This window comes from Pan troglodytes, chromosome 5, assembly GCF_028858775.2.
Source record: "Pan troglodytes isolate AG18354 chromosome 5, NHGRI_mPanTro3-v2.0_pri, whole genome shotgun sequence".
Lineage (NCBI taxonomy): Eukaryota > Metazoa > Chordata > Mammalia > Primates > Hominidae > Pan > Pan troglodytes.
The window spans coordinates 147,268,560-147,288,769 of NC_072403.2; the positions used below are offsets into that span (position 1 = coordinate 147,268,560).

At 34.3% G+C, this 20,210-nt stretch overlaps 1 protein-coding gene across 32 annotated transcripts in view; it reads right to left on the reverse strand.

Moving 5' to 3' along the window:
• AHI1 (Abelson helper integration site 1) overlaps window positions 1-20,210 on the reverse strand; it is a 217,531-nt gene that overhangs the window by 124,250 nt on the left and 73,071 nt on the right. For 31 of the 32 annotated variants that reach the window (XR_010157779.1, XR_010157782.1, XR_010157781.1 and 28 more), the window contains 2 exons: window positions 7,108-7,304; window positions 713-739 (listed from right to left, as the gene is read on the reverse strand). Coding sequence is in view for 26 of the 32 variants with exons in the window: in XM_054686934.2 (XP_054542909.1) it covers window positions 713-739; window positions 7,108-7,304 (224 nt within the window). In the remaining 6 variants the exon portion in view is untranslated. Of the gene's footprint in view, window positions 1-710; window positions 3,789-7,107; window positions 7,305-20,210 lie in introns of those variants that run through there. The other variant, XM_054686939.2, reaches the window with a different exon arrangement.

Here is a 20,210-nt window from a genome sequence, read left to right on the forward strand (position 1 = left end):
CCAACACCTAAATTAAAAGTTACACATAAAATAACCTTGCTTGTAAAAGAGGAAAGCTGCTGTGTTGAAAGCATATAAGATACAATTTAGTTGAAATTGTTTACTAATCGAGAGCCTTTTTGTACACTACCATTTTTGGAATAACTTGGGACCTTGGGCAAATCACTCAACCTGAATAAACTTCAGTCTCCTCCTTTCTAAAATTGGAATAACAATTATATCTAATCCATCTCTCAGGATTATTATACAGTATAGTTAAATGAGAAAAGAAATGTGAAAGACTTATAAATGAAGGAGAGCATTATCAGTACAATAAATCATTTATGTACAGCTTGCATGCATTTCAATGCTTATACAGTTTACTCAGCATATACCTACTGGAACTATATTGACCGGTGTCTTATACAAATTAAATATCATATAAAATTTTTCTCAGAGAATGACATGACGTTGTTGATCCTTTACTGAAAGTATCTCCATCACTTAGTATTCTTAAATCTTTAAAAATGTGAAGCTACTTGCTAAATGATCACCCTTACTAAATTATCAGGTTCCAGTATTGTAATTCTTTGATAAAGCTGAGCTCCAATAATGAAAGTACACATCAGATTAACTTTTATAAAGGTTCCAAACTCTATGAATGGTGCATTCCAGTTCTTTGGAGCATCATTATACCTTTAAAGTTATCTTCCTGGTAATAAAAACTACTTACTTTTGCAGCACAGGAACGTATCACCTCCTAAAAGAAACACAATAAAATAAGGAAGTATTCATAATTTCATTAAATATTGACTGTTTTCAAAACACTCAGATGTTTATCTTCTAATAACCTAAATCAGCATTTGGAAGTTTCTTTATCCATTATCCTGCCGTTGTCACTCTGCATTGTTTCCAATGAAAGAGACTTAATGACATGTTCCAGGTAAATCTAACTTGCCCAAACAAATGGCACTGTGAGACTCCCGAGGGCTCACAGGTTATCTGCCTCAAGAAAAACTTGCTCTTCAATCAATAGAATAAAATTCTATACTAGAACACTAACAGGTGTAAAAGACACATGCTGAGTTAAATGCAATATATAATTATCTCTATAAATAAAAATAGCCATAACTATCATTCCCATATTATTTGTATCAGATGAAATCTAATATTAAATAGTAAATACTACTAAATGATAAAATATATGACTATTATTGAAAGAGCTACAGAAAGGAACTCTGTACAATTCATGGTACAAGGCCAAGAAAAGATCATTTTGAAAGAGAAACTAGTAAAAGTCGATGTATTATGGACAATTTGACAATCTGCTGCTAAGGAGAGAGTAAAAATACTCAAGTCTGGCCGGGTACGGTGGCTCACGCCTTGTAATCCCAGCACTTTGGGAGGCCGAGGCAGGCAGATTACAAGGTCAAGAGATCGAGACCATCCTGGGCCAACGTAGTGAAACCCCATCTCTACTAAAAATACAAAAATCAGCTAGGCGTTGTGGCGTGCACCTGTAGTCCCAGCTACTCGGGAGGCTGAGGCAGGAGAATCACTTGAATCCGGGAGGTGGAGGTTGTAGTGAGCCAAGATTGCACCACTGCACTCCAGCCTGGGCGACAGAGTGAGACTCCAACTCAAAAAAAAAAAAAAAAAAAAAGAAAAAGAAAAAGAAAAAGAAAAAAAAATACTCAAGTCCAGTCCAATTAGGAGTTAGCCAGCATATAGCATTAGCCTAGTACAGTGCTAGTGAAAAATGGTCATAATCAACATGGAGTTTAGAAAAAAAAAGAACTGAAAAAAATAGATACTTCTCAGTTATTGGGAGCATTACCATTTAGTCATAATATAAATCATTTAATTATTTATCAGCATACTTGACTGCATGTTGCTGCCACAGCAATACCTAAAAGCATTCTGCAACCTAGGTAAGACCTCAGAGGTGGACAGTACCTTGAGAACATCGGTATATCTCATTCTAAGTTTTTAGATCCAGAAATTTGATTTTATCAGTGCATCCACAGTTGCTCAAAATCTGGAATACCTATTAATTTTTTTATCTATAAATTTCTAAGAGCCAGATACTGTATCTAAAGCATATCAGTAATTCAGTCACTAAAAGGAGACAGTTAAACTGACTGTGGACACGGGAGTCCAACTACCTGGGCTGAATCCCAGCTCCAGTGCTTACTACTTGTGTGATCTTGGTTATGTGGCTTGATCTCTGTAAGCCTCAAAATCCTCTTCTGGAAAATGGGAATAATACTCAACCCTATAGGATGGTTTGAGAATTAAATACAATAAAATGTAAAGCCTTTAGCACAGTGCCAGAAATATATCAATTATTACTAATAATTAAACATGTTAGTTATCATTAATCAATATATACGGTGGTATCTCCTGTGGGGTAGAGAAAATTAATCTTTTTTCAAAATTGGCATAAAACATTTTCAAACCCATTCAATCCATACTCCTATGGCTCTACTTAGCAATCAACTCTGTGATCATTAGCCTGGGCTTCAGGTTAAATTTAGACAGGATGAGATCTTGAGTGTTCAGGCTGCCAGAATGGTCTACCTTTTATTATATTACAAGGTGTATTTTCATGGATTCTCATTTATTAATCAACTTTTTCTAGGACTGATTAATCTTAATAGATACTACAGATTCTAAGCAACCCTGGATGCACTGATAAAATCAAATTTCTGGATCTGAAAACTTAGAATGAGATTTACCAATGCTCTCAAGATACCCGTGAAGTCTTACCTGGGTTGCAGAATGCTGTTAGGTATTGTTGTGGCAGCAACATGCAGTCAAGTATGCTAATTATGAAATAATTAAGTGATTTATATTATGACTAAATGGTAATGCTCCCAATAACCGACAATTATCTATTTTTTGTATCTTTTACTCATTAATGCCTAAACATCTATTATATACCTGCTGAACTGAATTTATTATGCAATTCACTCACACATACCCCACAAAAATTACACCCTAAACCTGTACCATAATTTATTAGAAAAACATTCCTATTGTAATAAAAAATAAATAAAAAAAGGAATTTGGGGTCTACTGAAATAAATGGCAAGAAACAAGAGAAAAGGCATAATGACAAAAGGTGGGAATTCAGTCAACCTAAATGTTTGCAAAATACAGAATGAGGCTGCCATGGGAATAAAGACGACACTTTGATTTTATTCCCATACATACTATGTACATTCTGAAAGAAAATACATTGCAGATAGCATCAGAAAAATAAATTCAGTGAATTCTCTCAACAAAGGAAAAATAATGGTTTTCAAAAACCAAAGCAAAACTTTCATTTCCAAATGCAGCTTCTATCTACCTCAATATCAAAGCAGACATATTCTCTAAATAATTTTAAAAAGAAAAGATATGCTAAAAGCTAAATAAGGTAATAATTCAAAGTAAATTTTTTTATAATAAGTTATCAATTTGCTTCTCTCTTGCGTTTGATTTCATTTCTTAAAAAACATTTTTCTGCCAGGCACAGTGGCTCATGCCTGTAATCCCAGCACTTTGGAAGGCCGAGGTGGGCGGATCACAAGGTCAGGAGATCGAGACCATCCTGGCTAACACGGTGAAACCCCGTCTCTAATAAAAATACAAAAAGCCTACTAAAAATATAAAAAAAAATTAGCCGGGCGTGGTGGCAGGCGCCTGTAGTCCCAGCTACTCGGGAGGCTGAGGCAGGAGAATGGCGTGAACCCAGGAGGCAGAGCTTGCAGTGAGCTGAGATCGTGCCACTGTACTCCAGCCTGGGCGACAGAGTGAGATTCCGTCTCAAAAAAAAAAAAAAAATTCTGATTTTATTTTTCCTTTACATCTACTTTCTTTAGTTCTTACATCCTTTCATTTATCTGAGGATGACAGGTATATAAAATGAAATTAGAAAAAAGCTACAAGACTTAGGTGATTCCAGGATGTTAAGTTTTACAGAATAAAGACGGATAGACTGTAGGAAACTTGTTTTTATAAATCTGTTGGTGAGTTGTTTTTATGCCTGTAGATGAAGTTACTTTGCCATGCAAGTTTTTAGACAAGGAACACATTTTCTTTTTTTTCCTGGTGAAGAAATATGTTTCTCTTCATCTTTAAAGCTCAATGTATCTATTCAGACTTCCTTTTAAAATCTGGAACAGCATGCATTATTTGATTATATTAAAAATGTTAAAATACAAAGAACTGCAATATTGAAATAAATTTATTAATTTATAGTTATATATTCTAAAAGTTAACTAAGAAATATATATATTTTTCTATACTCCTATATTTATTCTGGGTTTAGGTTAAATCTAAACCCAGAGATGGAATGTAATCTGCATCCTGGTACACCTTCAAGTCTCTAACTTTATAAAGAAAAGGAGAGAGGAAGACAGCATAGTCAGAACTAAAGCTGTCTCAATGTAGTTCCTTGTATAGTTTAAAACTAATCAAGATATCTATCAAGGAAGCAAGAAAAGGGATAACATTTATTAAAGAAGGTAAGAATAAAACAATGAACAAGGGTGCACAGCCCCTGTCTTCAAGGAGCTCAAAGTAATTCTAATAAAAGGACTTCCACTTAATTCTACTAGAAGTATGGTCAAAGATATTTCTCAGGATGCTTAGGCTTCTTACTACATTTGACCATTTATCTTTGAGAAAAATTTTCTAGGAATTTTCACTAACAGAATGCTACACTACCTTTAACAAAGCATCTTCCTCCTCATCATTTTCATGATCTATTTTCCAATTTTATGGGAAATACCTGGTTTATGTGGTACTTTTCTTATGAGTAGTGAGATAGAACTTTTAAAATATGCCTATGAAACATTTCTATCTCCTCCTTTTAGAAGAACAGTTTATTTCTTTTACTCATTTCTTTGTTAAAGATTTACTATTTTTCTTTACTGTTTAATTTTTTGCATGTTAAAAGGGCTGTTTCTTTAATACATTTTATGTAAACATTTCCCCAGGCTGGTGTTTGTTGCACATATATGTGTGTGTTTGTATGTTTTGTATATACACACAAATATACACATCCTTGTATTTTTAAACAGAGAAATTTAAAATTCTATGTCAATAATCTATTAATATTTTGGGAGAGGATTTTCCACTGCTTTTAAAATTAGTATGTTTTCATTCATTTGAGAAATAATTGCAAGTGTATTTCCCTAGTTTTTAAAAAGATCTGGATTTTCATATTTAATTACTTGGTAAATGAGAATTGGATTTAGGTGAGTGACCTAAGATATATATGTAAACGGACTGTATTTTTCAGTTAACTCATAGTTAACAAGGTTTCCCAACACCATACAAGGGAACAATTCTTCCTTTCCCCACTGATTTATCTTTCTATCTTAGTGAATTTCAATTATACTACTAGTATTATTTCAGCTTCATTATTACTTTGGCTCTCATGGAGAAGTTCGAAGATAGCTTAGTTCCTATGTAGATAACCAGTCTTTTTTTCTCCTCCCCATTATATCTATGATTTTTCTTTAAGAAATCTTTAAAAATCAAGCTATTTCACTAGGATATTTCTAAGATACTGGCATCTTTTCATTAATTGGTCTGGTAATAGATACTTTCATTTTATAGATTTGGGACTTTAGCACAGGAAGGCCTTTTGTATTTGATCTTTGTTATCTCTTTTCACACATGCTGGTCTCTTCTTTAACAACACTGATCAACTATATGCACAATCTATCTCATATTCATCTCTTCTCTCATTATCAACAATAATAACTAACATTTATCAGTGGCACTATGTATCAGACACCCTGTTAAGAGGTTTACTTTCAGGGTCTTACTGAATCTTAAAAATCCTGTAAGGTAAGAAATACTACAATCCCCATAATGGCTCATGCCCGAAATCCCAATACTTTGGGAGGCTGAGGCAAGAGGACTGCTGACTGCTTGAGGCTAGGAGTTGGAGACTAGCCTGGGCTACATACCAAGACCCTGTCTCTACAAAAAAAATTTTTTTTAATTAGCCGGGCCTGGTGGTGTGTGCCTACAGTCCCAGCTACTCAAGAGTCAGAGGCAGGAGAATTGCTTGAGCCCAGGCGTTCGAGACTGCAGTGAGCAATGATCACACCACTGCATTCCAACCTGGGCTACAAAGTGAGACCCTGTCTCTAAATTAAAACAAAACAAAACAACCAAAAACCACCTCATTTTATAGATGAGGAAAACTAGGTTTACTTAAACTTCTCCAGTCAAAAAGCTGGCACAGGTTGGAGCCTATGCCATTCCTATGCCTAAGCAGCTGGACCCCAGAGCTACACTCTAAACCATAGTTTTCACCTATCTCTTTTTTTCTGTATTCTTGCGTGCTTCTGAAATTAGTTCTCTACGCTACACTATTGATCTGGTATTTTAAAGTGTCAACTTTCTCTTTTACCATTTGCAATGTGGAATTAATTGAAGCTTACCTTTTGATTTTCTTTAAATTCATTTTATCTTAGATGTCTTTTTAAAATCAAAATCTTGGGACTCTCATCTCTTCATTAATAGAAATTCTGTTTTCTTCTATTTTACTGAGAACACACTCTAAATATTCTGTTTCTTATAGCAAAGCATTTTAAAATACGCTTTGCCTTTACTTACTTTCCTTTTTTGGGGAAGCGGGGACACAGTCTCATTTTGTCACCCAGGCTGGAGTGCAGTGGCAGGATCTCGCCTCACTGAAACCTCTGCCTGTCGGGTTCAAGTGATTCTTGTGCCTCAGCCACCTGAGTGGCTGAGATGACAGGTGTACGCCACCATGCTGGGCTGATAAAGTCACAGTTTCCCTTTCTTTCCTAGGAGATGGAGTCATACCTATATGCTAAGTCCTAGGTGTGGTCATCTGGTTCAGAGCCCTCCCTTATCACTAGGTGCTGGGCTAGCCTTTACAGAGATATCAAGTCAGAACAGCATGATAGATTATCCTAAATTCAGGTTGTCTGTTGCAATTAAGGTTTTAGGAATAAGTACCTGAAAGGAATCATAAAAGTATAGGAAGGTCTAATTTTAAGTAATTAACTTACTTCATTAAATGAATATTTATTGGCATGGCAATGTAAAACAGGATAGAAATAGTTTTAAAGTTTCAACTGCATAAAATAAACTTACTGTGACAGTTTCAAGCCTCTGTTTTACTAGCTGCATCTTCGTTGAAGAACTTTCAGTGTGGACAAATTCATCAATCTGAAAAGAGCCTTGATGGGGTAGTTTTGGACAGGTACATAGGGCATCTTGACTTTGGTGTATTCCAGGTAATGGAAATGTTCCATTGTAGCGTTTGAACATTTCAGCCTCCTGCTGGGCAACTGAAGAAATGAATCCATAATTAGTTAAATCATCATAGCAAAAGCATAATCAAGCCCTAAAACTGTAGCATTCAACAAATAATCAGAAACTGCATAACACATCTTAAAAACTGGGTAATAAGAAGACACCATAACTAGCAAAATTTGAAATTATTCAATGCTATAAAATCATAAGGAAGGAAATAGAATTTCATTTCAGGCAGCATTATAATTGAGCTGTGAAGGCCATGTAAATTGGGATAGGAGACTAACTTTAAATATATGTATATAGAAAAATAATACTAAAAAATCAAAGGCATAACAGAATTAAGGGAAATGCTAAAATAATATTTATTCACAAGCCTCTCTAAAACAACTATTTTCATATTTCTGTACCCTTAATTTTTACACACATTCTATATATCATAATGTAAATACAATTTAACATTTCTCAATTTAAATGCAAGTATTTCTTACATTTCTACAATGACATAATTATAATTATTAAATGTTTTACAGTATCTCATTTAATGAAGCACTGTAATTTTTTTTTTACACATTCTCTTATACTGAATACAGTTGGTCCACTGTATCTGTGGCTTCCCTATCGATGAATTCAACCAACTATGGATAAAAAATATTCAGAAAAAAATAACAATACTATAAAAAATACAGTATGATAACTATTTACATAGCATTTATACTATATTAGGTATTGTAAGTAATCTATAGATGATTCCAAGTATGAGAGAAGATGTCCACAGATTATATGCAAAAACTATGACATTTTATGTAAGTGACTTTAGCATCCATAGATTTTTGGTATCCCCAGGGGTTCTGGAACCAGTCCTCTATAGATAACAAGAGATAACTCTATTTATAGTGTTCTCTGTTCTCCCTTATAGATCATGCAAGAATAATTACTTTCATAGCTAACTTTGTTTCTTAACATCATTCTTATTTTGGATTTAATTCTCTAGAGTGACGAAGATGGCTCAAAGGGTGAATGTTCTGATGATGATTGATCATGATGATGATGATAACGAGCATGGTAGCATCTGTGCTGCACTTTGTATTTTTTGGGGTGCTATCACATACATTACCTCATTTGATCATTTAAAACACATGAACTTGAAAAATTTTAAATGTCTGTCTATATATACAAAGGAGAAAAAATATATAAACTCATCATTTAAAAAAGTATTTCCTTAGTTACATAATCTTGAAATGGAAAGCCTTCCTAAACATGACATGAAAGAAATAAATCTCAAAACAGGGATTCATAATATGGAATCAATGGATAAACCTTCAGGGAGTCTATGGACTACTGAAATTACTATGGAAATGTGAGTGTGTTTATATAAGCATTTCTGGAAAGCAGATTCATAATTTTTATCAGGTTATCCATCGAAGGATTACATGAGTCAGAAAAGGTTAATAATTGTCAACATTCTTATGGACCAATGAACAGATTTTGTAACATGAACATTTAAAGAGTCTTCATTAAAATAAAAAAACTTGCCAGGCACAGTGTCTCATGCCTTAATCCTGGCACTCTGGGAGGCTGAGGTGGGAGGATCACTTGAGCCTAGGAGTTTGAGACCAGCCCTGGCAAGATAATGAGACCCTGTCTCTATAAAAAATTGAAAAATTAACCGGGCAGGGTGCCATGTGCCTGTAGTTTCCAGCTACTGAGGAGGCTGAGGTGGGTGGGAGGATTGCTTGAGACTGGAGGTCGAGGCTGCCACTGCATTCCAGTGAAGACTGGATGACAGAGCTAATGTGATTTTTAAATCATATTTAAGACTTAAATATATAAATAAACTACCACAACAAAAATTAAAAAGGAAATGATGTAATAGGGTTCTTCCATTTCTGACCAAAATGGAGTAGGGACTAGATTTACTCTGCTGCTTGAAACTACCAAAAAATGGACAAACTGTATAAAAGAAAAAAAAAACTGTCTTTGCAGACATGATTGTCTAGGTAGAGCTAAAGTGGAGTAAGGCAAGTGAGGCACACAGGCAGCAAAATTTAAGGAGGTTCTCACTCTGAGGTCCTGGCTCCATATCTGTGTAAAAATTCTAAATGGAATCTAAAAAAACAAGGCACTAGAATTGACTTTAGCAATGTTGTAGGATTGAGATCAAAACACAAAAATCATCTATATGTCTATATACAAGCAATTAAGAACCAAAAATTGAAATTAAAAAAAAATATGCCATTTACTATGGCATAAAAAAATGTGACATACTTTGGGGAAAAAAAGGAGAAAGATGTGAAAGACCTGTATACTGAAAACTAAAAATACTGCTGAGAGAAACTGACAAAGCAATTTGTCATTGTGTTCATGGGGTGGCATACTCAATATTGGTAAGATGTAAATTCTCCCCAAATGATCTGTAGATTCAATGCAGTCCCACTCAAAATTCCAGCAGGTTATTTTTGGAGAAATTGTAAAATAAATTCTAAAATCGACATGGAAACGAATATTACCTAGAACAGCCAAAACAACTTTGAAAAAGAAAAGAATACCTGACTTCAAATCCTATAAAGCTACAGTAATCCACATAGTTTGCTACTGGCATAAAGATAAATAAACAGATCAACAGAATAGTATAGAGTGCCCAGGGTGTATAGACAAAGTATAAAGGCCATTCAGTGGAGAAAAGACAGTTTTTCCAACAAATGGTGTTAGAATAGTTGGATATTCATATGTGAAAAAAATGAACTTTGATCCATACTTTACAACATGTACAAAAGTAACTCAAAATTAACCATAGATCTAAATGTAAAACCCAAAGCTATAAGACTTCTAGAAAAAAACAGAGAACACCTTTGTGAGCTTGGGTTAGGCAAAGATTTCTTAGATACAACACTAAAATGCATAAAAGAACAAGCTGATAATTTGAACTTCATCAAAATCTCAAACTTCTGTTCTTTAAACTGTTAAGACAATTAGAAAACAAACCAGACTGGGGGGAAATAGCTGCAAATCATATGCCTGATAAAATACTTGTATACACAAAACACAAAGAAATCTCAAAACTCAATAATCAGAAAACAAATAGGACAGTTTAAAAAATGGAGAAAAGATTTGAAAAGACAATTTACTGAAGAAGCTATATGGATGACAAATAAGCATGCAAAAAAAGGTGCTCAGTATCATTAGTCATTAGGGAAAAGCAAATTAAAACCACAATAAAATAGCACTGCATGTATATTAGAATGGCTAATATTCAAAAGATTGGCCATTTCTTTTTTTAAATTTTTAAATTTATTTTTATTTTATTATTATTATACTTTAAGTTTTAGGGTACATGTGCACAATGTACAGGTTAGTTACATATGTATACATGTGCCAGGCTGGTGTGCTGCACCCATTAACTCGTCATTTAGCATTAGGTATATCTCCTAATGCTATCCCTCCCCCCTCCCCCCACCCCACAACAGGCCCCACAGTGTGATGTTCCCCTTCCTGTGTCCATGTGTTCTCACTGTTCAATTCCCATCTATGAGTGAGAACATGTGGTGTTTGGTTTTTTGTCCTTGCGATAGTTTACTGAGAATGATGATTTCCAATCTCATCCATGTCCCTACAAAGAACATGAACTCATCATTTTTTATGGCTTCATAGTATTCCATGGTGTATATGTGCCACATTTTCTTAATCCAGTCTATCATTGTTGGACATTTGGGTTGGTTCCAAGTCTTTGCTATTGTGAATAGTGCCGCAATAAACATACGTGTGCATGTGTCTTTATAGCAGCATGATTTATAGTCCTTTGGGTATATACCCAGTAATGGGATGGCTGTGTCAAATGGTATTTCTAGTTCTAGATCCCTGAGGAATTGCCACACTGACTTCCACAATGGTTGAACTAGTTTGCAGTCCCACCAACAGTGTAAAGGTGTTCCTATTTCTCCACATCCTCTCCAGCACCTGTTGTTTCCTGACTTTTTAATGATTGCCAAGATTGGCCATTTCAAAGTTGGCAAGTACACTGATATACTAATGGTGGGAATGTTAAATGTTAAACGGCACAACCACTTTAGAAAATAGTCTGGCAGCTTCTTAAGAAGTCAAACATACATCTGCAATATGATCCAGCCCTTCTGCTCCTAGAAATTTGTCAAAGAGAAATGAAGCATATGTCCATACAAAGACTTGTATGTGAATATTTGGAGCAGCTTTATTTGTAATAGCTAAAACCTGGTTACAACCCCAATGTCCATTGACAGGTGAGTGGATAAACAAACTGTGGCATAGCCATACAATTAAACAACACCCAACAATATAAAGAATAAATTACTGATAAATGCTAAAACACAGATTTATCAAAGTAATTATAAGTGAAAGGAGCCAGATAAAAAAAGAGTACATGGTATATACAGTTTCACTTATATACAATTCTGGAAAATGCAAACTAATTTGTAGTGGTTGCCTGGGATAAGGGTGAGGAAGGAACAGAACACAAAAGGGCACAAAGTAACTTTTGGGGATGAAATATGTTCATTATCTTGATTGAGGCAATAGTCTCCCAGGTTTATAAATGCCTAAACTTATCAGATAGTACATTTAAATAGTTCAGTTTATAATATGTCAATTATACCTCAATAAAGCCATTCACCAAAAAAAGCAAATGATAAAATTGTAATGAAAGGGGTAATTAATCTTACTATGCAGAATTCCCATGAAATCCATTAAAAATTAATAATCGAACAGAAAAATGGGCAAAGAACCATTAAAGAAAATTCACAAAAGAACTATGTGTCCAATAAAAATATATTTAACTTCACTAAAAATTAATTAGTAATAAAAATGCAAATTAGAAAGTGCCTTTTTTTTTTTTGCCTGTTTAACTGACCCATTGTACCTCAAGACATTATTTCCTGAGGAATGTAAGGGTAGCTAGTGTGTACTGAAGCACTATCTAAATGTTGAAAAAGATATAACAGTATAATTGTGCAACAACAGTTGTTTAAACTACGGTGTATTCATTTAATGAAAGGGAATTTAGCCACTAAAATTATGTATAGAAATGTAATTATCACAATGGAAAATTGCTCATATTATTCATTGGAAAAAATAATTTATAAAACAATATAGACAGTATATACAAAAGGACGACCACTTTTTCAAGTTATCGGCCTTGGTTTCACGAACTATGAGTCTGAGATGATGCATATAAACAATATTAGGTATTTGATCTTTATATTCATGTACTATTTCATTCAGGCACTCTAAATGAAGACCAGCTCAATAATAATTGGTGTTCTCTCCCTGCTAGTGAGTACCAAAGGATATTATCAAGGGAGAGGACCTGCTTACACTCCACCCTTTTAGTGATGTACATTCCTCAATACTAATTACTATTTTTAAACAGAAGTGTAGCCATTTCTCTGTAGATTGTTGTGGATTTGACTATTATTTTTCATTACACATTTTGAACTTTTCTCCAAAACAATCAGAACACTTATTACCCTCAACTATTCAAAGACTGCTTACAGAACAAGAGAAACTTTAAAGCTGTAAAAGAAAATAAGTGCTCCATGAACTGGAATTTGGAATGTTTAACATTAGTAGGTGGGGTTCAGGAATAAATAAATAAACAAATGCATATCATGTTTCATGATCTTTGTCTTATTTGCTTTTTAAAATTGTCCTTTCAACATTTAATTGTGTTTTGCTGCTATGAATGGAAAATAAAACTGGGTTAATTATTTAATGACATTTTTTAACTCCCTACATTTTCTCTGAGATTGTGTACCTACCAACCATGATTTCATTTTAATTTGAGTGAGCGAACATGCATAGAAATGACCCAGAAGCACATACACCTACGTAAGCAACAGTTACATAGGTTAGTAAGATTTCAGTATTTTTCATTTTACTTTTTGTCAAACTATTTTCTAAGTATTATAATATGCTAAACATGTATTATTTTTCTTTCTTAAAAATGACATTTTTAACTGGAAAAAAAAGTAACAAAAAGCAGAGCCTAATTATTTATCTCTTTATTTTTCCAGGTATTAATATGCCTTTCAGAAGGATTAAAATGGCCCAAATGGAAGCGGATAACACAAATAAATACAAACAATTATGAACACTTGTTTTTGTCATCTAAAGGAAATTTTCTATACAGAAGCCAACTGATTGGTATTCAAGGGGTCAAATTAAACACCCTATTTTATCTTTAACACCTTTAGTTCTGTGAAGGCAGCCACAAAAAAATCTGCAGAAATATTCATAAAGACTTAGTTTCTCAGATAGTAGAAACAGAAGCCGTTCAGAAGTTCTTGTGCTCTTCCCCCTCCTCCAGCCTCCACAAATACATACATCAACTTGTATCAGACTATATAGATTTCATTGTAAAATATTAATAGGATTTAATACATGACTTCTGATATTCCTTCAAGCTCTATGCTTTTAACATTTCAGGGGTTTCTAAAACACTTTGACATAGGCCACAGTTGGAGTATAATTTTGCAATTAAATAACTCTATTTCTTCACTTTGTCATTACTTTTTGTGTTAATTTAACTTTGCATATTTAAAATTTAGCTCTACTCTAACCTGGTATGTTTAAAACTCATAATTTTAACAGTCTCACTCCCATCTTTTCCTCACTTTTTGAAGAGCTGTCATGTACCATGCACTAAGCAGATTCTGGGAATACAGACACTGGCCCCACTTGAGGTTTCGACCTTCTGAAGGAGAATAAATTACTGCAAGGTGCTAAGTGGTATAGCAGAGGAATGCACAGATGATGAGAGCACAGAGATGGCAACTACATTTACTTAAAGAAATGTTATATCCATCAAAATCCTTCTAAATTTACTTCTAATAGGCTATCATTTGGGATTCAAAATTTTACAAAATTAAAAAATTCTTAAAATGTTTTTATGATGGAAAATCCTTTGATTTATATAATAAGCTTGGTGCTTTTGTGTATGTTCTTGAGTTAAACAATTATGAAAAAATAATGTGGTTTTCTCAAGAGATTTTTATCTTTACAGGAGGAAGGACGGAGGAAATAAGATATTTTAATCCACTGCCCTTTGCATTTGAAGCAAAGGCAAACTTTGCTATTATTACAATCTATGTACTTACATTATTGACTTTATAATGAAGTGAACCTGGAATCACAACATATTCTTTCTCTTACATTATATTAACAATAAGGTTCCCCTTTGGTTCACCGTTTAATTCCTTTGTTCAAGACATTTCATTATATATAGCCCTGTTACTTTATATGGTCATCTTACTGGATACTTAATTTCTTTAGCTATAAACTATTATATTTCCAGTTATAATATCATCCCTATAAGTTGGTAGTTCTACTTATTTAGTTTCCCAGCATTTAGCAGTTATATAGCATTCTCCTTCTCTAACATCTGCAGTAAATGTTCAGGACTTATAATTTTTTTTTTTTTTGTATTTTATCTGGCCTGACTTGTTCCTCCTTCAGCTAATCTTGAGATACTGAGTTGATGGATCCAAGAAGTTCTATAGACTTAACACTTCAATTCTGGTAGCCTGTGTTTCAGGGCCTGTTAGCAATTCTGTATTTCCTTGACATACCTTGTAAGTCAATTAGAACTTTGAAGTATTACTAATAAAACTGTTCAAAATCTATAGAGTAATGTGTAGCAGATTCAAGTCTCACAGTCAACCAAATGAGACAGCATCTACCAGCATCTGGCAAATTGATTAGCTGGATATAAAAATTGAATCAACTATCTGCAAATTCCCTGCAGTACATGCTATTCTGCTCTTGTTGGTTCCTATTCCATTATCAATCATCACACAGAATGTTATCCAACTGAAAATGTGTCATACATACCCTGCTACAGAGAATAGCTACAATTTCCCGACTGCAGCCTAGTTCATGAACTCTAATAACACAGGCATTACTCAGAGATATGGCGAGTTTGGTTTCAGACTACTGCAATAAAGCATATATCTCAATAAAGAAAGTCATATGTTTTTAATTTTCTAGTGCTTATAAAAGTTATGTTTACACTATATTGTAGTCTATTAAGTGTAGCATTATGTCTAAAAAATCAATGCATTTACCTTAAAAACTATTTTATTGCTAAAAAATGCTAACAATCATCTATGTCTTCAGTTAATCATAATCTTTTTGCTGATGGAAGGTCTTGCTTTAATGTTAATAAAGGGTGTGCTGACTGATAAATGGGGTGGTTGCTGAAGGCTGGGGTGGCTGTGGCAATTTACACAACAATGAAATTTGCTGCACTGATTGGCTCTTACTTTCACGAAAGATTTCTCTGTAGCTTGTGATGCTATTTGATAGCATTTTACCCACAGAAATTGTGTCCTCTCAAACCTTGCCATTGCTCTACCAACTAAATATACGGAATTTCCTAAATCTTTGTTGTCATCTCAACAATGTTCACAGCGTCTTCACCAGGAGTAGATGCTGTCTCAAGAATCTACTTTCTTTGCTCATCCATAAAAAACAACTCATCCATTCTAGTTTAATCATGAGATTGCAGTAATTCATTCTTATCTTCAGGCTCTACTTCTAATTCTAGTTCTCTTGCTATTTTCACCAAATCTGCAGTCACTTCCTTCATTGAAGTCTTGAAGCCCTCAGAGTCATCCATGGGGGTTGGAATACACTTCTTCCAAACTTCTGTTAGTGTCCATATTTTGACCTCCTCTTATGAATCATGAATGTTCTTACTGGCATTTAGAAAGGTGAATCCTTTCCAGGTTTTCAAGGTACTTTGCCCAGCTTCATCAGAGGAATCACTATCTATGTCAGCTATGGACTTACGAAATGTATTTCTTAAATACTAAGACGTGAAAGTCAAAATTACTCCTTGATCCATGTCTTCTCCTCTTTAGCTATGAAACTACTGGAGGGCATCTTCCTCCATTAGAAAGCTGCTTCATCTCCATTGAAAATCTGTGGTTTACTGTAGCCACCTTCATCAATGATCTCAGCTAGATCTTCTGGATAACTTGCTACAGCTTCTAGATCATCACTTGTTGCTTCACCTTGCACTTTAATGTTATGGAGATGGTTACCTTCCTTAAACCTCATGAATGAGCCGCTGCTAGTTTCAAACTTTTCTCTTGCAGCTACCTCACCTCTCGCAGCCTTCATAGACTTTAAGAGAGTTAGAGGCCTTGCTCTAGATTAGGCTCTGGCATAAGGGGGTACTGTGGCTGGTTTCATCTTTTATCCAGATCACTAAAACTTTGTCCATATCAGCAATAAGGCTGTTTTACTTTCCTGTCATTTGTGTGTTCACTGATGAAGAACTTTTACTTTGCATTCACAACTTGGCTAACTATACGGCACAAAAGTCTTAGCCTTTGCCCTATCTCAGCTTTCCCCATGCCTTCCTTACTGACCTCAATCACTTCTACCTTTCTATTTATAATGAGAAATGTACAATTCTTCCTTTCACTTGAATACTTAAAAGGCCACTGCAGGGTTATTAACTGGCTTAATTTCAATACTGTGTCTCAGAGAATAGGGAGGCCTGAAGAGAGGGAGAGAATTGGGAGAATGGCTGGTGGGTGGGGCAGTCAGAACACTTAAAACATTTATCAATTAAGTTCGCCATCTTATATGGGTACAGTTTGTGGTGCCCCAAAGCAATTACAATGTAACATCAAAAAGCACTCACCGCAGATCACCATAACAGACATAATAATGAAAAGGTCTGAAATATTTTGAGAGCTACAAAAATGTGACAGAGAGACACAAAGTGAGCACACAATGTTGGAAAAATGGCGCCCATAAACTGGCTTAACATAGAATTGCCACAAACCTTCAATTTGTAGAAAACGCAATATCTATGAAGCATAATAAAGCAAACACCAGTAAAACGAGGTATGCCTGTATTTATGCTTCATGCCTCATTTTATAGTTTCATTTTATCCTTTGATAAAAATATTGATATAAAATAGAATATATGCTATTCTAATTTTACAAGCAGAACAAAACAAGTGCAGAAAGGTAAATTATTTGATCAGGGTCAAATACAGAGTGGTAGTATTTCGTCTAGAATGCCAGCGCTCTCTTACTCCAGTCTTTGTTGTTGTCTATTTTACATCATATCATTCATGCATTAGTGCAATTAAAAACACCACTGTAAACATTAAAAAAAAATGCCTTAAAGAGGAATTCAGGGCTCTGGTTTATGCTCAAAACTATCAAGTTGACTAAGTTTTCCATATGTCTTGAGTTCTTGAATGATATAAACTTTCATATCAAAGTACCTATTATGTGAATAATATTAAAATAGGTACTTCAGCATATAACCAAGAAACAGGTAGTTTTGGCATGTCTTAAAATGTGGCATTTCTATCTTTTAATTTCTCCTACCAGGCTAAAAATAAATATTTAAAATTCTGCCCTACTATTAGGTATATTTTAATGACATAATCTTGTATAAGTATGAGAATTATGTTATCTGAATGTGCTTTTGAACTATTCATAAGTATTACAAATGAATGCCATATAGAACGTAGAAAACAAATGTATTTCTACATTTGTAGATGTATTGTATGTACATGGTACTGCAAATGAATACATACAAATAGCTATCTCCAATATAGAAAACCACTACATCGTATCTATATTGTACATAAAACTGTGGATATTAAATTTATTTCTACTAGACATTATCTGATTTCAAAAATATTGTAAAAGGAGTTATATTAAAATTTAATGAGGCCAGGCATGGTGGCTCATGCCTGTAATCCCAGCACTTTGGGAGGCCAAGGTGGGCAGATCACTTGAGACCAGGCCTAGGATTGTCTCTAACATGGCAAAACCCTGTTTCTACAAAAAATACACACACAAAATTAGTCGAGTATCCTGTGGTCCCAGCTACTCGGGAGGCTGAGGTGGGAGGACTGCTTGAACCCAGGAGGTTGAGGCCGCAGTGAGCTGTGATTGTGCTACTGCACTCCAGCTTGGGTGACAGAGCAGATACTGTGTCTCAAGAAAAAAAAAAAAATTAATGCTATATACTAAAGAATATTTGTATTTTAAACTATATTGAGAACATAATGGCTTATTACATCATAATTACGTTACTCCTCAAAGTTTTATTTTTATGTATGTATGTATGTATGTATGTATGTATGTATACATGTATGTATGTAGAGATGAGGTCTCACTATGTTGCTCAGGCTGGTCTCAAACTCCTGGCCTCAAGCGATCCTCCTGCCTCAGCCTCCCAAAGTGTTGAGATTACAGGTGTGAGCCACCACACCCAGCCACCCCCCACATTTTTAAGGGAGTGAACTATTAATAATACTAGATAAGCAAACTTCCTTTCTTAAGGGGTTCTCCTAAATGTTGAAATTGAAAACCAACAACACATTTTACCATAGGAATATTTAGCTACTTTTTAAATTTACTTCATGATCAGGAAATGCAAAGACTAAATAAGTGCCTAAGACAGATAGCTTAATGCACTGAGAACATGGACTCTGGAGTCAGCTTAGACAAAATGGTGGCTTTACACCAACTGTGTTACTTTAGGAAAATTATTGTTTTCTCTGTGCCTCCGTTTCATCATCTGCAAAATGAGGATAATAATGGGACCTACAATGAAGAGTTTTAGAAGGATGGTATGAGATAATACATGTAAAATGCTCATAAGATTGGTAGACACAGTAAATGCTTGATAAATGTTAGCTACTACTACCACTGTTATTAGCCCCAAATTTACTGATGATGCCTCTCAGCATATATTTTTATAAAATTTAAGGAAAAAATGCTATTCTATAGGATTTGTAATTGTTAATGCCAACATTTATTCATTTATTGCATATTAGTAACATGCCAGGTACTATGCTAGACATATGGCGTTCTAAATATCACACGCTTCTAGGCAATGAGCAAGTTAAATAACAAATTTTATAGGAAACTAAAGGTACATGTTGCCCTGAACTCTGGTAAAGTGTGCCACAATATAAAAAATAAGTTTGTCAACAATGACAACGTAGGCTATCATTAATTAATATGAATTGTGTTAATAAAATCATGTCAGTAGTAGAAACTGCTTTTTGGTTTAAATTTCTTTTAGAGATGTAATCAACTACTTAGGAAGTACAAAGGACTAGAAAAAAGAATGGTAATCTGAGTCTGATTCCTGTGTTTCATAACACAGCTCAACTTGACACACAATAGGTGCTTAATAAAGATTTGTCTGGTCTAAGATACTACGACTATGTCTCCTCTGAACCAGAGTTGATACTCTGTTATTAACTCTGGTTAATATACTCTGGTTAATAAACTCAGTATTAACTCTGGTTCAGAGGAGACATTGCCACCTAGCGAAAAATCAGCCTCATTACCTAGAACTATCAAACAATGCTGAGAACTTCTCAAATCAGACTTGACTCCACTGACTTGACTCCACTGAAAACACTACATGCATATTTATTATGTGTCAGTATTCAGGGTAGGTACTAGTAGGAAAAAGATGAACAAGCTTCCATCTTTGCTTCTTACAAAGTATAGAAAATACAAGGAAACCACATACTCCACAGAGAAACATAGAAAAAACTGTACTGTAGAAAAAACAAGGTTTGATTATTAGACATTTAGAAACTAGTATTTCAAGAAATTTGCTGAAAAGGAAATTTAGTGTAGCAAATAAGAGCATGGACTCCAGGAGCAAACTGCATTGATTTAAAGCCATGGCTCCTGTAAAGCGAGGATAACAGCCCCTATGTCATAAGATTATTGCAGAAACTTAAATATATGTAAGGTAAAATGCTTAAAACAGAACCAGGAACAAAGAAAATGCTATGTAAGTATTTACTAAAATTATTATTAAATTTAGAACAATATCCTAGAGACTGAGGTGAATATTGATTAATAACACATTAACTGAAGTCTAGCTTCATAAATTTAATTCAGTAGAA